General features: G+C 37.7%; 1 protein-coding gene across 10 annotated transcripts in view; it reads right to left on the reverse strand.

The window, feature by feature from the left end:
* Positions 1–19,248, reverse strand: part of PHLDB2 (pleckstrin homology like domain family B member 2) — a 105,911-nt gene that overhangs the window by 22,133 nt on the left and 64,530 nt on the right. For 4 of the 10 annotated variants that reach the window (XM_054577321.1, XM_054577320.1, XM_054577316.1 and 1 more), the window contains 9 exons: positions 18,242–18,352; positions 15,615–15,704; positions 12,269–12,412; positions 11,489–11,674; positions 9,652–9,792; positions 8,384–8,483; positions 5,731–5,745; positions 4,694–4,714; positions 896–1,103 (listed from right to left, as the gene is read on the reverse strand). In XM_054577321.1, coding sequence (XP_054433296.1) covers positions 896–1,103; positions 4,694–4,714; positions 5,731–5,745; positions 8,384–8,483; positions 9,652–9,792; positions 11,489–11,674; positions 12,269–12,412; positions 15,615–15,704; positions 18,242–18,352 — 1,016 coding nt within the window. Of the gene's footprint in view, positions 1–895; positions 1,104–4,693; positions 4,715–5,681; positions 5,973–8,383; positions 8,484–9,651; positions 9,793–11,488; positions 11,675–12,268; positions 12,413–15,614; positions 15,705–18,241; positions 18,353–19,248 lie in introns of those variants that run through there. The other 6 variants (XM_054577319.1, XM_054577324.1, XM_054577318.1 and 3 more) reach the window with 5 other exon arrangements.

Raw genomic sequence — 19,248 nt, forward strand, 5'->3', positions numbered from 1 at the left:
AATGAATAAGAAGCTCTGTGAGATGTATCAGGAGAGAATGAATGGAGAGTTGGGCTGAACCTAGAATGCCACATTCTGGGATCTGACTTTATTCAAATGGTAGCAGCGCATCATCAAAGCTTTTGAAGAGAAGGGGGTACCATGGCTAGATCTATGTTTTAGATTTGCCTTTAGCCATAATTCCATAAAAACACCTTTGCTTGTCTTAAAGTATGAACACAAATGTGAGTGGTTTAATCCTCACAAAAATTTTAATATGCAGAACAGCTAAAGCCTCCCTTTTAATGAAACACAAAGGTAAGAAATCCTTCAAAGTTCTTAGTCTGCTGTTGGAAATTTAAAAAAAAATTAATTTTATTTATTTATTTTTAGAGATGGGGAGGGAAAGGAGAAAGAGACAGAGAGATCGATGAGAGGGAGAAACATTGATTGGTTGCCTCTTAGGGACTAAGCCTGCACCCCAGACAAGAGCCCTGTGCCCTGACTGGGGATTGAACCCATGATCTTTTGCTTTGCTGGATGATGCCCAACTAACTGAGCCACACTAGTCAGGGTGGAAATTATTTTTCTCTCAATCAAAAGCAGTGCTAATGAAGCTTCGAGTTAACTGACAGAAGCAAAACAATTTTGAAACACCGTATATATGTGCACTCAAGTGTAAGAAAGGAGAAAGGCGAATTATATGATGTCCGACTGGCTAAGCCACACAGGATACAAAGAAATTACTTTAAAGGCCACCATGACACCCAACATCCTTCTGCATTGCCAACTCCTTATGTCATGGAAATCTGGGTTTTGTATATATACATAAACATTGCCCAAATCGATATCTTTACTTTTTGAAACCAGCAGGTACTTCTCAAAACCAGAAAACTTACCTGCAAATAAATCTTACCTAGAAATATTGTCAGGTGAGCAAGCAGAGATGCTGGTCTCCATGCTATCAGAGCTGTCTAGGCTCAAAGTATCAAAGGCCTGGTCCTTGTAGCCATGATCTGGGTAGTGGAAACTGTTCAAGTAGACATTTGATTCAGATGCTGTGCGGTTGTAAAATTCGGAAGATTTCTGCCTTTGTCCTTCACTCATCTGTTGGTGATTATACCCTAAGGAAAGAGCCATAAATATGTTACTACGCTTCATTTTTCTGTCTTAGATCTTATAAGACTCAAACCAGCAACCCAAAACATCTGCCTGTGAAACTTGGCCCTTGGTCTAATTTGTTTTGAAGCCAAGAAGATCAAAGAAACAGCATCATGCTTGGTGCAAGCAAGAATTTCAAAGTGCTCTTGTGAGTGATCTTTTTTTGCCAGCAGATCACTTGACACTTTCCTATGCCAGTCCCACATCTCTGCACAACTCAGAATAATACATCAGCACACACAGAAACAAAAGAAAACCAAAACAGAAACACAATAAAAGGCCCTGAATCCTCCAAAAAAGCTGGGTTGAAGTCAAGGCAAAATGACTCCTAGTGATAAGCAACACCAGGGTCTTTGGGCAGCCACCTCCTGAATTATATTCATATTTAAGCGATACTGGATCAGGTTACTAAGGAGCAGGTGGATCACCTAGGGGTAGGATTTGAAGAACTTCTCTCTCACTCATCATCACTAACACTTTTAATCTGGTTAAGAGCCAAAATGCACATTTTTTTCATTCTTTTTTTTTTTTTTAATTTTCCTGGCCTGCCAATTACTTATTTAAAACATTCAGAGTCAACAATCCTTTCAATTGTTGTACTCCTAATACCATATATACAGTAAGTCCTAACATCATTGACAGGTTCTTGGGACTGTGGTAAAACAACCATAAGAAAATGAGTTTTTACAACAGGCTAATTGATATAAATAAGTAAGTTTCTACCACATCTGATCAATGTTCTAACAAAACGACATTATTCGAGGCCCTGCTGTATATAGCTGTCTTCTTTTTCCATCTTAACTGTCAGCCTTCTGCTAGTTGATGATATCAATTGCATGACAATGTAGGAACTATTAAACTACAATGGCAGCAAAAGTGCCATTACTAAGAGGTGTTTTTCTTGCCCTGGTACTTGGTCAGCTGCATATTAGGTCATCAGTGAGTACTATGGCTTTCTCTCTGGTAGCTGATATTGGGCCTCATGAATCAAGCTATTCTTCCCTTTCAATTCTCTATGTTTCATACACTCAGGAAGCAGGGGTCATACTGATAAACAAATTCTTCAATTAATTAAAAAGATGCTGCTCTAGCCAGTACTGTAGTTTGCATCATCTCTTTCTCCCTGAGTAAACTGACTGTCAGACCAATTAAGAGTTTACAATTGGGCCATCTGAATTTTGCCCCCTTTCTTATGCTCTGCCCATCTCTCAATGAGGCTTTTAATTGGTAATGAAATGTCTAAAAAGCAGGCAAGAGGGCGAGAGAAGACGAGTGATTCCAGACAGCTTCCTCTGCTGTGGATTAACATTTCCAATTAAAACCAGAAGCCTCATCTGTGATGCAAAGCGTCATACAACAAAAGTTACTGTTAAGTGATTTTAGTTCCATGAGGAGTTTTCATGCATTAGCATTTGAAGCAGTTTTAGCTATCTAAGTGAAAATATGTTAGTTCAGATTAAGGCATACTTTGGGAATATAAATTTTCCTTAACAGAAGGAGTAATTACAAGTACCAACACACACACACACACACACACACACACACACACACACACACGTAAAAGCTACATGTCACTTAGCTAAGAGAAGATGCACACCAGGAGACTTTAAGCAGATTATCATTAACTGCAGTGATTAATGCATAAAGCATTAAATGAAGTCAGTACAGTCATAAGCATGGAGCATGTGCCTTTATTTTTTAAAAAAAGGCAAAATAATTCATTACTCAATTATTTACCTTTGATATTTGAACTTTTGCAATTACTAATTGCTCCTTTTAAATTGTTTCCAATTATTCATTATGAAAAGGAGGGGGACAAAAAAATCACCAGAAATTATTTGAAAAGGTCATACCCATTATCTTGCCTTTATGCATTCAAAAGCAGTTTGTTAGGAAAGAAAACTTCCGCATTGACACTAACTACATGGATGACATGTCTTTGTTTTAGTATGAAAAACAAATCCCTAAATGACAACCATGTAATTTAAAACATACAACCATGACATGTGCCATGCCACAAGCTCCCCTTCGCCTTTGGTTTTTCATAATGAGGAAAAGCCAATCCCTACAATGCAATCAATGCTTTCTTAGAAAAGCAGGGAAGAAGGTAAGTATATTTCTTCTTAAAACAATGCATGCCCTGCGCCTCAGATCTTCCAGGATTTCTTCCCATCCCCCCACCCCCCACCAAAGTATCACAGAATGAGAAAACGAACTTACCACCTTCAGGTGAGGTAGGCAGTAAATTAAAATGACTCAAAATTTTCCGATGTGGGCATGAGGAAAAGCTGTGTGACAGGGTGGGCTGTGCTAAGGGCTGTGCACATAAACTCCCCACATCACCTCGCTATTTGGTGACGTTTGGCTCTATGTCTCAGAGGCCCTTCCATCATTCCGGGGGTAAAATAAGACTCACATTTTTAAGGCAACTTAAATGAATACTGCTGCTAATAAGCAAATACTTCACAATGCAAGATTTTTGTTTCCTGTGGATCCAATGTGAATGGAAATGTTCTGCCTTGTGGAGCTTCTCATTTCTCCCAACCAGCAACACTTTAGTGATCACAATGAACTCAACTGTCACCTGGCTTAGTCTCCTCCCTCCTGAACAATTCGGAAAAAAACCCCATGTTGCCCCTGCAATTGCAAAGAAGGGTATGGAGCACTCCTCTGGAATTGTACCAGTGTGAATCTGAAGAAGTGGTTTGGGGATTCAGCCTCTGGCTTGGCCATTCAAAAGTACAGGTATTTTCGATAGAGGAAACACCACAGGAGAGCAGGAGAAGGAGGCCCAAGGAGAAGCTCTGGAGCAGTGACGTGGCACAGAACAGGTGTGCTTTGTCAAGGAGGGCACACCTATGCTGTTCATCACAGAATCCCTCTTTATTTAGCCTGTGGATGTCATGAAATAAAAAGTCACTCGATGAATGCATTTTCCCATCTATAAAGGGCAACCAAATTAGTGGCTAAATAAAGAACTGGAATGCATCTAATGTTAGGGGTGGAACAAAGTAAGTGGATTGGGAAAAATGAGACTTTCCCAGCCCCTGACACGGCTTGTTTTGCTTTGAAGTTATGTAGTAAGAATAACATTTAGCAGTGGACAACAACTAAAAAGTGCAATAAAAAGGGCCTTGTAAATGTTTCAGATCCTTCCTATGCAAAGAGAAATAGCTATTTGAAAGGGCATTTTATAAGGTTTATATAGGGAGATCTGATAACATCTGAGGTTAGTTGCTAAGCATAACACATCCAAGGAACCCAAACAAACTCAAGTCTCTTCACTGCCCAAGAAGAGCTAGTATTTTGCAAGTGCCAGGTCCATTTACTGTTATTATTTTTATTGCCAGTCTCTGTGAATTCTGGCTAACTGGACCTGAGAAGTCCTGTGTGAGTTGACCATTGAGATATATGTTTCTCTAAATGTGTGGTATATACTTTAAACTACTATCTAGGCCTTAATATAGACAATGAAATGACTTAAAATTATCAGCTGGATTTAAGAGGATAAATCAAATCAGTACGTCTGGCAATTCAGCCTTTCATAGCTCACCTGCTGAGAAATTCATTCTTCCTAACCACATTCCACAGCCGGAAGATGGACAAGACAAGTCAGAAGTGAAGAGAATCACAGAAAAAGGGAAAAAGATACAAGATCATAAAGAATGATCAGGGGGACTGGAAAAATACACAACACTTTCAATATGCAATCATTGACGGTGTTAGTAACAACAGATACCAGATTGACAAGGCAAGATGTTTACATTTTTAGATTAAACCTAAATTTATAGAGAAGAATTCAAGAAGTTAAAAAGATAATAAGCTTATGATACATGCACACAGTCAAAAAAGATTGGTTAAGGAAAAAAAAATCTTTCACACACATGGGTCAACCAGAAAACAGGGAGAATAAAAACAAGATTCTATCTATAAAACAGGTCTTTTTTCCATGCAGACTGTAACAAATTGTTTTTAAGAGCTAAGGTTTGTAAAATAGCATTCAATTATGTGAAGCTGCGTCCACCAAATTTTATAACTCAGTCCTCTAATATCCTACATCTCTACCAGCTAGCCACAGTGATAACATGGTATTTATTCAGGCCAGTCATTAAACTGTTCTTCACTCTCCATCACGTCTTTCATACAAATAGTCTTAAATGGAATGATTAAGCAGAAGCTTTTTAATTCCTTCCATCTTCCCACATAGCCCGCTTTATTTGTACCTGGCTTTTATAAAGGAGTAACTTCCTGTTTTACACTTAGCCTATTTCCATCACAAGGCCTATTCTTTTCTTTGTCTCCATTCTGAGTCTTAAAAAACAATGCTTCTCAAGCATTCATGTTTCCTGCATGGTCTGACCGTGTCATAAAAAAGCAAAACAAAGAAGGTCATGCAGCTGCCTGTGAATGAAGAGCAGCTGCATCCAACGAATGTGCAACAATTTTTCTCCATTGTGTAAAAGGAACAATCATTAGACTAAAAATCTGCCATTGTACAGTTTTAAAGCTGATCGTTTCTTAAAGGTGACTTATCAGTGACCTTTCACTATTTGCTGGAAACAAAAACACCACACAAGGAGGTTGTCATACCTTTCTTGGACTTTCCTGCATTAAATAGAAGACAAAAGGACAAAGATTTCATTCATTCTAAAGCTTACAAAGCAATAGTTCACAAGTTGTACAAAAGCCAATAACCATTACAACTTAAGAGCTCAGTTCCTGGGCTCTCTGCTTTAAACTCTGCTCTTAGGGATCATTGTCTGCATGATTCCTATCATCAGTTCTATTTAAGCAATGCTGACCAAAGGAAAGCTTATACTTACACCACGGTCCTTGACGTATCCATTATGAATAAGCAGCAAAAAAATAGTTCATATAAGTTAATTGTGTAAATCAAGAAAAATGGTAAGATTATTAAATTTGAGTTAATGAAAATGTGCTAGATCCAATTTTTTCAAAACCATGGAATTTTATTTGTGTTTGCTGTTTTAACGAAGCCAACGAGTGAAACAACTCTAAATGAAATTATGATTCAACCTTCCTGGTCATCGTGGGCCACTAGTATGGGCCAATATTTTGGTTTGCTGTGGCCCTAAGCACTGCAGCCTCAACCCCTCCTCCTCGGGCTGGAGGGCCACGGGAGGCAGGCAGGCCTCAAAAGATACACCACACCCAGTTGCATCAACATACACACGGTGGTTCTCTATTTCCTCAGAAGCTCTCTCATCAGCACCACAGAAACTCTTTAAGGAACACCATTTGAGAGCTGCAGTCAGAAAGTACTGGACTAACTGTAGCCTTCTCTGTCGTACGTACAGAAGGCCTACCAGGGAAGACCCTGAGCAAAATGATAAAAGATAATAGATTTTGCACAGGGCACATCCCTAATGTGATTCAAGGGCATCGGCTCAGGTTTCCCTATATGAATCTAGCATGGGGATTCCCATTCTTTGACGGGAGAACAGATTAGAAAACTAGAGATCAAACATCCCTTCAGTTTCACCATCGTCCCACAAGAGTTGTCTTGCACAATAATGCTAACAGCTCTTGATTTTCACAAATCTATCCACTTAGTATAAGGGTCTAGTTTTCTTACTCTCTATTTTAAGAAAATATTTGCAACATAAAGTATGGTATCAGGGCCAATCCAAGCTTTGATGTCTTCAGCCAGTGGGAAAAATACATTTAAAAAGAAGTCTATAAATATTGCAAAAAAAAAAAAATGCTTCAATAAAAAATAGACTTGACCAACAAATGAACAGTGATAAATGAGAGCCAAATATACTCATTTATGTTTACTATTTATAAATCATAAGATCTATTTTAGCTTATGAAGAAATTATGGTAAAGAAAATAAAGGAGAAGTTTGATCAAATGCATTTGATTTAAATGCTAACATAAACCTATCATACATTACAAACCTCTCTTATGACTACTGCAGCCTCTATTATCTCTTTTGTTTTGCCTCTATTAACTCTTAAATCACTTCTAGTAATCATTGAAAACCTCATTCAAGTGATATATATAGAAAAGTTATATACATACATACACATATTTCATATACATACATATATATACAGCAGAATTTATATATGTATATATATTTTAGGTTGCTTTTTCTGATAGAAAGCCAGTGATTAGTGACTAACCCAATATTAGCAGAGAGGCTGAGCAGTCAGAATTGAATCCCAGCCTTCTGGAAGGAAGGGTTTCTATCCCACTGGTGTGTGAATACATTTAGGGGCCAAATGCCCCCCACTCTATCAGCCTCTTCATTTACATCCTAGTATACCTCCATCACTGCATTGACTGCATTATATTAAAATTATCTTTCATGTGTCTTTCTCCCTCACTAGGCTATAAGCATTTCAAGGGAAAGGGTCATGTCATTCGTTTGCATTCCTGGTCTCTAGCACCAGGTCTGTTCAAAAGTGAGGGCCAATACAAGTTGTTGACCTAAATGGCTATGTTAACACAATAAATCTATCTTTTCAACAAGAATTTCAGATTTGAAACTGCATTGCAGCAATTTCTTCTAGCCCCACAAAGACTGTTTGAAAGCCTCACTGAGAGGCAGGCAATGCATTTTTACAAAGAAATAAAATATGCTGAGAATCAAAATTTACCTGAAAGCTAACAACCACATAGAATAAAGGTTCAAACCACATTAAAAGTCCAAAGGGATTTCAGTCCTGGGCCACTAGCACTCCCTCTATTTACTGCATCAGCTCAGTGAATCTTTAGCACATGGTTCAACACAGTAGCTCAGCCACAAACTAGGTGAGTAACTTAGGATCTCAGCGGTCATTCTTTTTTTTTTTTCTAACGAATGCAAAGACTAGTAATTGTATAGAGGCTTTTATGGCTTGAGAATACTATTAAATTTATGCATAACACTCATACGCATATGTAGGAAAAATCACCTTAGTACAACTATAACTACACACACACACACACACACACACAAGGCAGGGGCAAAAGTAGGTTTATAGTTGTTTCTATGGAAACTAAAATAATTACTAAATAATAATAGAAGAATAAACTCTGTTTTGCATACTCACAACTGTAAACCTACTTTTGTCCCACCCAGTATATCCGACTCAAAAGGGGATACCTTAAGAGTAAAATTGAGGACTTTGCTTGATGCCCTTTCTAATAAGCCTCAACCTTGCTCTCCCTGCCCCATCTCTCTGAAGAATTCTAATACTTAAAAGACATCACACTTGCTTTTAAGGCTACATACCTCTGAGCATCCTCCGAGATTCCGAGTCTTTGGTCATGGTTGCCAGTGAGTGCGGAAGCACGCTGCCACAGCTGTTGCTCTGTCCCAGCGGCAAGTGAGCCTGTGAGAACCAAGGGGGGCAGGGGGAGGGGTGGAAACACTTCAGGCAAACTGCAGTCCAAATGGTCCCTCAGGGCATGACCACATGCCTGATTCCACAGCTCTTATCTAAGTGCAGAGGGCAGGGAAGGAAGGTCTTCCATCCCATTTATGGATGCTCCACGGTAAAGGCCAGTCAGTGTCCCTCCCAAGGAGCTTCACGGAAATCTCCACATCAAAGTAATTCCACCAGTGACAGCAATTCCAAAAGATGAGGAAAACACTTTTTCTCTAAAGCCCCCTTCAGGAACAACTCGAAGCTCTTCATGCACAAGGAGCAGAGGGCAGATGCAGGGCAGGAACACATGCACAGCATGCACCGGGACAGAGAAGACCTAACCTGTACCAAGTGTACGAATTTCCATCCACCCCAGCTACCTAGCAGCCTGAAAGTTGGAGGAACCTATGAAGTCCCCCAGTGGCTTCAGTGTTCTCTTTAATAGCAAAATCCTTTATGTAAAATACACTTTGAACACCAGTTTATAAAACAGGTTAAAATGTTACTCTGATGAAGCTCGAAGGAAGGGCCCCAGAGCCCTCAGAACCTCCTCACTTGCCTTCCTCCTCTTCCTACAATGACATCTCAGGCATGTCAGCAGAACATGAATGAGGTTTTAGGCATCAGACTGCATGGATTCATATTCCAGCTTCATGGGTGACCAGCTGAGGGCAGTTGGCCAGTTACTTAGCTTCATTATACCTCAGTTTATCCATGTGTATAATGGGGATAACAATTAGTACTGAATAGTGTTGCTGGATTTTAAAATAAGACAATCTGCATAAAGTGCTCAGCCCAGTGTCAGGTTCAGAAATGGTGCTGTGACTCCTGTAATCTAGAGCCTGTATCTTCCAATTTCCAGATCTGGGATGCAGCCATGGGAGTCTGCCACAGGAATACCACCTGCCACTTGTGTAGTGATGGTAAAAAAATACCCTGGACCAGGTTTTTGGTCCCAGAGTGTACAATTCCAAATGTCTTCTGAATAAGAAAGAAAATGCAATTTAGTCATAATGTCTGCCCAACCTAATGGTTTATTATTTAGCATTTTTAAAGGACCTTTGCACATCAATCAACACAAGGACAAGAAGACTCCTTGAATGCGAAGCCCACGGTTCTCCCCACATCCTACCTTTGGGGCGGTGCTTCTCCCCAGAGTAGCATTGCTGAAATGTGGGGAAATGGAAGGTGTGGTTTTCTTTCGAGGCAAAGTGTCACTCAGATAGAGGCCTTCTTTATGCTGTTTTTTCCTTTCTTCCAGGCTTCTAAAGTGCTTTAAATGCAAATGTAAAGCAGAATAGCAAAACTTGACTAATTGAAACAGGTCAAGGAAGAAATTAAGAAGTATGCGTTCTCAAAGAAGTTTGGGAATTTTAACAGATTTTTTTTTTTTAATTCAACTTATACTTGTGTTCACTAACAGAGTTGGGCTAGCTCACATTTGGTAAGATACATAGGCACTAGGAGAATTTATCACTGAACCTAGAAACAAAAGAAAAGAATCTACCTTTCACTCTCATAGTTAGTGCCTGCTGCCTTGGGGCCTCAGGCCAACTTACAAATTATTATGATGGTTGCCATGTGGATGGCGGAAGAGCCAGTGGACAAATCAAGTAAGCAGTTTCTCCCCTTGTCTGTCTGGACAGTTCTGTGTGGTGGCACAGATCCCAGTGTGAGGAGAACAAGAAAAGGGAGAAGGAAGATGAAGAGAAAGAGCGAGTAAACAGGGGAGTTGTTTCAAAGTTGGAATAATATTTCAATCACATAAACACACACCAAATGGACATGTTTACATATAAGGCATTCTTCTAGGTTACTCCTTTATTTTAAAAGGGTCTTGGCCAAGAAGCCACTGTAGTAATTCCTAACATTAAAATATCCTACTGTTGACTATTTCATTTTTTTTTTCAGATTCCTAAGGCAAAAGTTTTGCCAACTTGAAATTTATCCAAATTTTTCTTGGCCTCTCAAAAAAAAAAAGTCTTCAATGGTAAAATTATTTTCTAACTAAAGTTTTTTTTAGGTTTGGTCATTTTTATACTAAGCTAGAAATATGTAAAATTTAATGCAAACTTGAGTTACCAAAGTTTTTATTATTATTCACACATGCTAATCATGGAAAATATCTGCATTTTAACTTTACCATTATCTACTTATATTAGCTAAAATTTTTAACCTAAAAGTAATGGCTATATATAGTCCTTTAACAAAAGATAATAGTAGTAAAGGTACCTTCAAGAAATGTAAGGGCTGGGCATAGCACACCAAGGCTTGTCTACTTTGAGGATCTAGTGTCTCCAACTCCTTAGGATGTTCTGGAGCCAAATTCACATAGGAATTTAATTATAGTTGAAAGGAGGCTCAAAATAGATTTTTTTTTGAATAGCCAAGCGTGAATATACACTAAATGTAGTAAAAGGAGGGCAACATTTAGAACAATAAACCATTTTTTAAAAAATCTGGTCAATATAAACTGCTGTTCTAGGGACTAAAAGCACTACTTATGGGGTGAGCTTGGATAAGCTATTTACCTACACTGAGCTTCTGTTCCCTAAATGTCAATGTGGAGTTAATTTTTATTTCACAAAATTGTTAGAAGGAAGAAATGAGATATTTATTTGTAAAATGTTTAGCAAATTTTGACACATAGCAAGGGAATGATGTCCATCACTACGGTTTAAACCATGGATTTTATGGGAATAATTATTATTACCTTGAAAAATACCCGAGATAAGTTGTAATATTTTGATTGAGTGGAAACTGAGGATATAAAACTAGCTCTAATGTATCAAGTTAGGAGCAGATAATCAAGGTCTCAAACTTCATAACACTCCCAATACCCTTAGAACATACTAAGTGTCCTTTAAAAAGAAAATCAGCAAAGGAGTATACATCTTGTCTTTTAAAAAAGTCTCTTTGGAAAGGTTGAAGTAAAGATTCCCAAACTCTGAACACCGGTTGCTGATTACCTGTTGCTCCTGCTGCGGCTGCCTTCTGTGTTTCTTAGCTGGTAGAGGAGGAGGTGTGTCATTTAAAGGGAAAGGATCGACAGATGGAGCCATGACTTCAGGCCAAGGGGCTGATGGAGGTTGAGTGACAGGATGAGGAGAAAGGGTAGAAGGAAACATAAATCCAGGACAGACAGGTGATCTTTGCTTTATAGGAGAAAGAAAAAGTATATATGTGTCCATATAAAAATGAAAGAATAATGACAAAGAAATGAAATCAATAATCTGATTGTTCTTTTCTCTTATATTTTAATCAAGAAGTCACAAAATGATGGGCTGAATCTTTCCATTTAGCTTCTTGTTAAAATCCCAACCTGCAAGCAACTTAGATCAGTAGAAAATATTTTCATTTACTATTATTTGCCCCTTTTCAGATATTTTAAAAAGGTCCACACTGCAAAGCATAAAAAAAAAATCAAACTGGAAAGGTGATTCAATCCAGCAATTTTAGAAAGACTTGATTTCTAAGAAAACTGTCATGTTAGAGTACTTAGACATAGAGTTTATTTTGTTGAACTTATTTCAGTAGTCCACTCTGTCCCATATAGGTTATGGTTTCTAGTAGTCTAATTAATTGGTAGAGCAGTATCCCCAAATTGGTGTATTTTTCAAACACAACACCACTGTGACCCTCTGGTCAACCAGACATATATTTGCCACAAATGCCCTCATTTTCAGTCAGCCTGGGTTAATTTCTGACATGAAGAAAGCAGTGAATGATGAAATGTCATGCCGACACACCTCTTTGCTTTGCGGCTGGCTCACCAGTGCAGCTGTGGGAGGCCCAGTGGCAACAGCGTCAGCGTCAGCAGGGAACTGAGTGGAAGGGGGCAGATTCGTGGAATGGCCACATGGCTCATTAATTTCATTTATACTGATATAGCCCTAAAAGGAGGAATTTAGAAGTTAAACACAAAGGAAGCAAAAGCTGAGGCATGCGAGAGTATTAATGCTCTAATAAAATGGAGTTAGCTTAGAGCGGCACAGCCAGGTATCTGTGGTATTATCAAACGTTTCATCAGGGAATCATCAGCAATAAAAATGGATTTACAGTGTGTAATCATTAAAAATGATAATCTAAACATTAAAAATAATTCTTTTCTGGTGAAATCAAGAATCTATATTATAAATAACCCAACACCTTCAATTTTAAAATGCCAAGAGGTATCAGCATTCATTCTGTTGACTGAATGAAGTTGTCACTACACACCATTAAAACAATCACACACACACACACAAATCTGAGATATAAAACTGACAAAGTAATCACTTGTTCTCTAATTCAAGTGCCTTTTCTACAAATCTCTATTTTTAGATTTTTCATTCTTCTATTTCCTAGCATTTTAATTAAAGTGAGAGTGAAAGGGGCTGAGGACAATTGGTTTTTGCACTAAGACATTTATAAAACAATAATTTACTTGTAATGGAATTCAGCTTTTAGGCTTCTGAACTAAGAGAGTAAAAAGGACACTGTTCTCCAGTGAGTTTCCCCAAGCAAGACAAATGTATACACAGACACACACATATATGCTCCCTAAAGTTGAGTTGCAACTTCAGGGCATTTCAATTCAAGGCAGCTTCCCCAACTCCCAACTCTATCCAAAGGACAGAGAATTTCTGGTTACTTTAAATTCAGTATTTCAGTTTTGGGTTCAGCATAGAGAAAATATCCATGAACAAAAATGTATCATCTTCAAAACTCCTGATTTTGTATTTGAGGAAATGGCACTTGTAAATTTTCACAAAAAGAAATTGTACAGATCAACGATTTTCACCACACCAGTAAAACAGTATGAAAAAAGAATAAAGAGTATAAAATAATACCTCTTTCAAAAGTAAAACAGTGTTAAATTTAACAATTAAGGTCTTCTATTAGCCCAACAATCTTTTCTAAAAATGGCTTCAAGAAAGGCAAGATATCATTATGTTGATGAAGCAAAAATTCCAGGCTGGAAAGCAAGGTTTTTACTTAGAATTCTTAATTATGACAAAGTGGAGAAAGCTGGAATTGACTGCTTATAAATTGGAGGTGTCAAATGCAATGGATGGTATGTAAAGATTTATACAATGAAACTGAAGAAAGGACGTGAATAACTGGGTTGTCAAATTTCATTTCATATTTGATAATGAATCAGAATGAAGAGTAGCAACTCTGAGTTATTCTTTTCCTCCGTTGATTGTAGAACGTTTCAAAAGCAAGATATGATTCCTCATATGAGTCACAGACCGTACAACCCAATTAATTACTTCAAAAATGTATACAGTTAGTCAAAAGTGGCACTTGTTTAAAAGAGTTAGAAATTCATCACTCCTTAAAAAAACAAAGAGAGAAAAAAATAAAAGAGAGAGAGAGTCAGAAAGAAAGAAATACAGAAAGGAAGATGGAAAATCAAGCATCTTGTGAGTCAAGTCAGTTTGGTCTATGAAAGAGGGCAAATAGGTAGTCAACAGACTTGAGAGTTGCAGACAGACAAAAATAATCAAAAAGCCAAATGGCCTTTTGACACCAGTAAGTCTGCAAAGAAAAAGAACAACTCATTAATAGAAAAGGAAAGACTTTATTCTTTCCTTATCCTCTAAGAATAAAAGAGACCTTGGAGCCTATTTAATTCATCTGGATGCCATAAGCCCTTCACACTCAGAGTGTCCAGAGTCAAACTGTTCCTAAATCTATTCTTACCCTAGTCCTCCCTATCTCTGGGAAAGGTACTCACTATCCACCTCATTATTCAAACTGGAATAACAGCATCACTCCTGACGCCTTCCTTCATTTACTCTATCAATAAGAGCTGTCAATTATGGTTCCACGATATATCTGTATCCAGCTAATTCTCTCCATCTCCGTGACATTGCTCCAATCCAAGCCACCAGCATCTCTAGCCAATACTATTACAATCACTGCCACACTGGTTTCCTGGCATCTCCTCCTCCACTTCTTAATCCAGCAGAGCTGCCCAGAGCGATCTTTCACAAACAGACATAATGTCACCTCCACACTTAAAACTACTCAATGGTTTTCCATCTGCATAAAATAAACCATGTTTCTTTAAATGACTAAAAAGCCAGGCTCCTGCCACCTCACGGACATTATCTTACCCCACTACACTGCATTCACAACCACCCTTTGTCCACTGAATCCACCAGTTCTGTCTTCTGAATAATGGGAGAGAAACTGTGAAACTGATCCAATAAAGCTTTTGTAGAAATATTTCACAAAATACATCTGAGGTACATATTAAGCACATCTATTACGTGATGAACATTCACTTCACATACCTACACACACATAAAAAATCATTTCTATGTAGGACTTTTTAGTTCTGGTATCTTTTTAAAAGCCATTGACAAATAAAGGGGCTGTTATTATGTCAATTTTTATGCAGAAGCAAGCTTTTAATTTAGCTTATTGAAAAAAATCAAATGTTTCGCAGTCAAGGTCATACTTTTCCAAATTAAAATAGCCTCTCATTGCAGCAATGTAGCTCTAGAAAAAGACACTTGGGAGAGAGGGGTGGCAGGGACTGGGGGAAGCCGCATGTCAGGGTAAAGAGTGTGTATAGCGTAATGTAAATAGGATTTCCCAATTTAGATGGAAAATAGCAGAAATGACATTGGGAGAAAAAAGGAGACAGAGGAAAGAAACCATATTACCTTCTCAAATGTAAAGGGACATTTTCGTGTTTTAGAAGACGTAGAAGAAACAGAAGTAATGTGTAACAAAGGTGAAACTGAGAAAGGAAAATGCAGGGAGAAAAGAGGAGACTTTATGACTAATCTTGGTCTGGATCCTAAATTTCTTGAAACTCCAAGTTAACCCACCACGTCAGTGTCAAGCAAAGTACACACACTCTCTCTCACTCTCTCTCTCTCTCTCTCTCTCTCATACAGGGCATCCACATTAGACACAAAGATAATCCCTTAAATCCTCAAAGCATAAATAATGAATGGCAGGAAAGCCATCCACACAATGAGTGCTTTCCTAAGTCATTGAAGTTAATGTTTTTTCTAGTCAGCTAATCACATAAAACTGAGGTACATCTCCTGATGTCTGAGGTGGTATGAGTGGACATGTAAAATCATAGCTTACCTCTTTTAGTGTATTTGGATTGACAGGAAACCCTTTACCCCCAGAGAGGCTGGAGTATTTCTTTTCCAAATTACAAAGATTTTCCTTTTCCTGAAGGAACACAAAATCTATTAAGTTTAGTCAACCTTGGACTTCCCTGATGACTAATGATGTTGAATGTTTTTCATGTGACTTAATAACTTTTCATATATATTTTGTGAAGTGTGTGTATTCAAGCCTTTGCCTGCTTTTAAAAATATTTATTGTTTTTATATATTATTATTGAGTCATAGAATCTTTAATATATTGTGGGCACAAGTCCTTTGTCATTTCCTTTTTTAAAAAAAAATCCTTCCTTACCCAAAGGCTATGAAGGAGTACTTGCACTCCTCTAATTTCTTCTGGAAACTTCATCACTTCAGTAGTTCTATGATTTCTCTCAAGTTAGTTTATATATATGGTGTGAGAATGGATGGTGTTAAGGTTCCTTTTTTTTCTCGTTTGTCCAGTTGATCCAGCACTATTTGTTGGAAAGACTTTCCTTTCCCTACTATATTTTCTTGGAAGCTTTGTCAAAAATTAATAGACATTATATGTCTGGGCTACTTCTAGACTCCCTGTTTGTTTCCATTGATCTATAGGTCTAAAACCCTTTGCATATTCATACACAGATAATTCTCATTCTTTGCATAGTTAATATTCTATTATGTTGCCATGAACCCTGAATTAGTGAACACTGAACCATGTTCCTAGGGGAATGATAGTGTTGAATGTCTGTGAACTTCTGGTAATAATATTTTCAGCAAATGATTAATTAATACGTAACTTTATGTGTGTCTCTGTTTAAAGATACCTTATTTAATATATATTGTTGACTCATTAACACTGAACTCACAGCCAGTAGCACAAGAACTGATGCCTGAGCAAAGTTTACCTAACACACGTATTTTCTCCATGAGGCACACCACAGCCTTTTTGTACTTAGGAACATAGGACATAGTTCTTTAGCACTGTGCTTACAAGCCTTTTCCCACAGCAAAATCACCACCAAAAAGCACAAAAATGTGAAAACATGGCACTAAATAGTCCACAAAAAGGACACTTGTGTATAGTACGAGGGCTGAAACAAGAAGGCAGACGGCTGTCTTGTTCAGCCTCAGCGGGGAATGTGGATGTCCAGTGACTCAAAATTGACCCTGCTCTGTGTATGTCCATGAAGGACTGAATGACAACTATTAATCTGGGGGTTACAAATAAAATTTAGTGAGGCGGCAAATTCACAAACACAGAATCCTCAATTGATGAGGGGCGACTAGATTTCAGTAACAACCTATCTCTACAGAGTATCTGTTGGGATTTTTATTGGAATTGAGATGTATCTATAGATCAATTTGAAAAAATAAAAATCTTAATATTTATGGTCCCAAATTCTTATAATAGAACTATATTTTATATATTTTTAATAAAAAAATGGTATTTCTGTGAGGGTGCTTACCCATTTTTAAAAATTTATCCCTAAGACACTTTTCTTTTTTGTTTTGCTAAAATTTCAGAAACTGCTTAAATACTATATATTACACTATATAATTTAATCTATATTTCTGAATATCATGTGAAAGGGTAAAATGAGGGTGGGGAGGCTACTGGTACTAAAGCAGAGTTCACCCTTAGGGCAGGAGGTAGGAATGGAAAACACAGCTCCATTCAGAGGCCTGTAGGTGCTGAAGAAGCAAGACGAAAGGAACTGTTGGGGATCATTGTGAGCTACTGAGGCACCTTGATTGAATTCATAATTCTACATAAAAGACCAACTTTTTCTCTCTTCTCAAATTTTTAAACTATTTTTATAGCTAAAATGGGAATACTCCTGCTATACTTCTTTTTGGTGAGATCATGGTGAAGCCTCGTACTTTACTGCATCATTCTGGATTTGGGTTTTTTTCTGCACACCATACTGAGCCCATCTCCTATTTTTATAATCTGAAGTGTCACATTCCTAAGGTACTGACTTGCATGCAAGGCTCTGTTGGAAGACCAGCCCTATCCACTTTAATTTTGGTGCCTTATTCCTGAAAGTAGACTAGAGCCAGATCAGGAGATCTGGCTGCAGTTTGGTCGGAGGAACCCCTTTCCATGTAGTCACTTCAGGTGCGAGGATGTGGAGCAGTCCCTTCGGTGAGAATGATCTTTCCCTCCACATGGGGACGTCTACCTCGCTAATTAACCGAAATCCAAGGTGGCATCTGCCAGGATGCCCCCCACAGAAGTAATTGGAGTTCAAAACACCAGAGCAGCCAAGAAAAAATGTTTGACAGCTATAAGGAAAAAAGCAGGACATGTTTTACTTAGTTGAAGAACAACATTTTTTAAAAAAACAGAAAATCAGAAAACAGATTTTCCACACTTGGGATTTTCATACTGTGAAAGAAACACAAAGAAAACATCCTTGCTTTTCTGAATTATAGTCAGTCATTCTCCAAACATCAGCCTATTAATGTGGAGGATTAAATAAAAATGTATATTAAAAAGACTTTCATAAAGTACAATCCACTGCACACTGTTAGAAGGCACTTGCTTTCAATGAAATGACCTTCCCCAAATTAAAACCTGTGTTTTATTGCAGCCAGTGCTGAAAAGGAAATACTTACTCTTTGCAGCATCATTATTAAATTATTCTTTTCTTTCACAAAGTGGTCCTGTTCTCTCTGAGCCTGCTGGACAATGTGATTGGCTTGTTTTTTCAATGCAGAAATTTTTTCCTGTAGGAAAAAAAGATGTGTATCATAGAAAAGATACACATTAGATATTCAAAGGTTTGCCAGTCTGTTCTGGGAACGAGAGAAAAGGTGTTCACAGCTGGAATAACAGTGACCACGTCTTCATGGATGATTGGCAGTGATTGTTACCCAGAGACAGTTTCTTTGACCTGCCAAGCTCATGGCTTTTCCTTACCTAAGGCCAACACAGTTCAAGTGATTTAAAATCTATTTATAGAACCCAGAAGTCAACAGGAAATCTTGTTTTGGACTTTAAATGAATTTTTGACATCATCTGGGGAGACGCCTCATGGGGAAAAACAATGGAATTTCTTATTTAAACTGAGAGCTTAAGAAGTCACCTCTATCTTCCCTTCCCTCAATTTTATGGATTTAGTCCAGAGCGCTGGGGTGTGATTCTAAATTCTGTAGCAAGAGTTGAATTCTGGACTGGACAGAGTCAGTAATGTACATGGTATTCCACGGCGCTATTTCTAAAGGTGACAAGCTCTCAGCCAGCTTTAAGAACTATTGAGCAATGGACAGAGAAAATTTCCAAATAGACTTTGTTCATACGATTATTCTGAATCTAGTTACAATGATTGGAAAACGAAGTAATTTAGAAAAAAGTATCTAAATTTCTGATTGTTCTCTGCCTTGGTTTTCATGTAAAAGAAAAAATTAGGTATTATTTACAAATGCATCTGCAGCATTAAGTAACAATAACTGTAACATGTATGTTTATCTAGTTTAAAGCACCATTTGGCATATAAATGACAAGCTCCATAATCTGTCAAATGTGATATGTAATTAAACACACAATGATATTCAGATGTAAAGGTAGGTACACAAACAAAGATTATTATTGTCACAGAGTGAGTGGTATATTATGGTTTTTG

The sequence above is a fragment of the Pteronotus mesoamericanus genome, unplaced genomic scaffold, assembly GCF_021234165.1.
Source record: "Pteronotus mesoamericanus isolate MK-2021 breed Mesoamerican mustached bat unplaced genomic scaffold, CSHL_Meso_final contig_42, whole genome shotgun sequence".
Classification (NCBI taxonomy): Eukaryota; Metazoa; Chordata; class Mammalia; order Chiroptera; family Mormoopidae; genus Pteronotus; species Pteronotus mesoamericanus.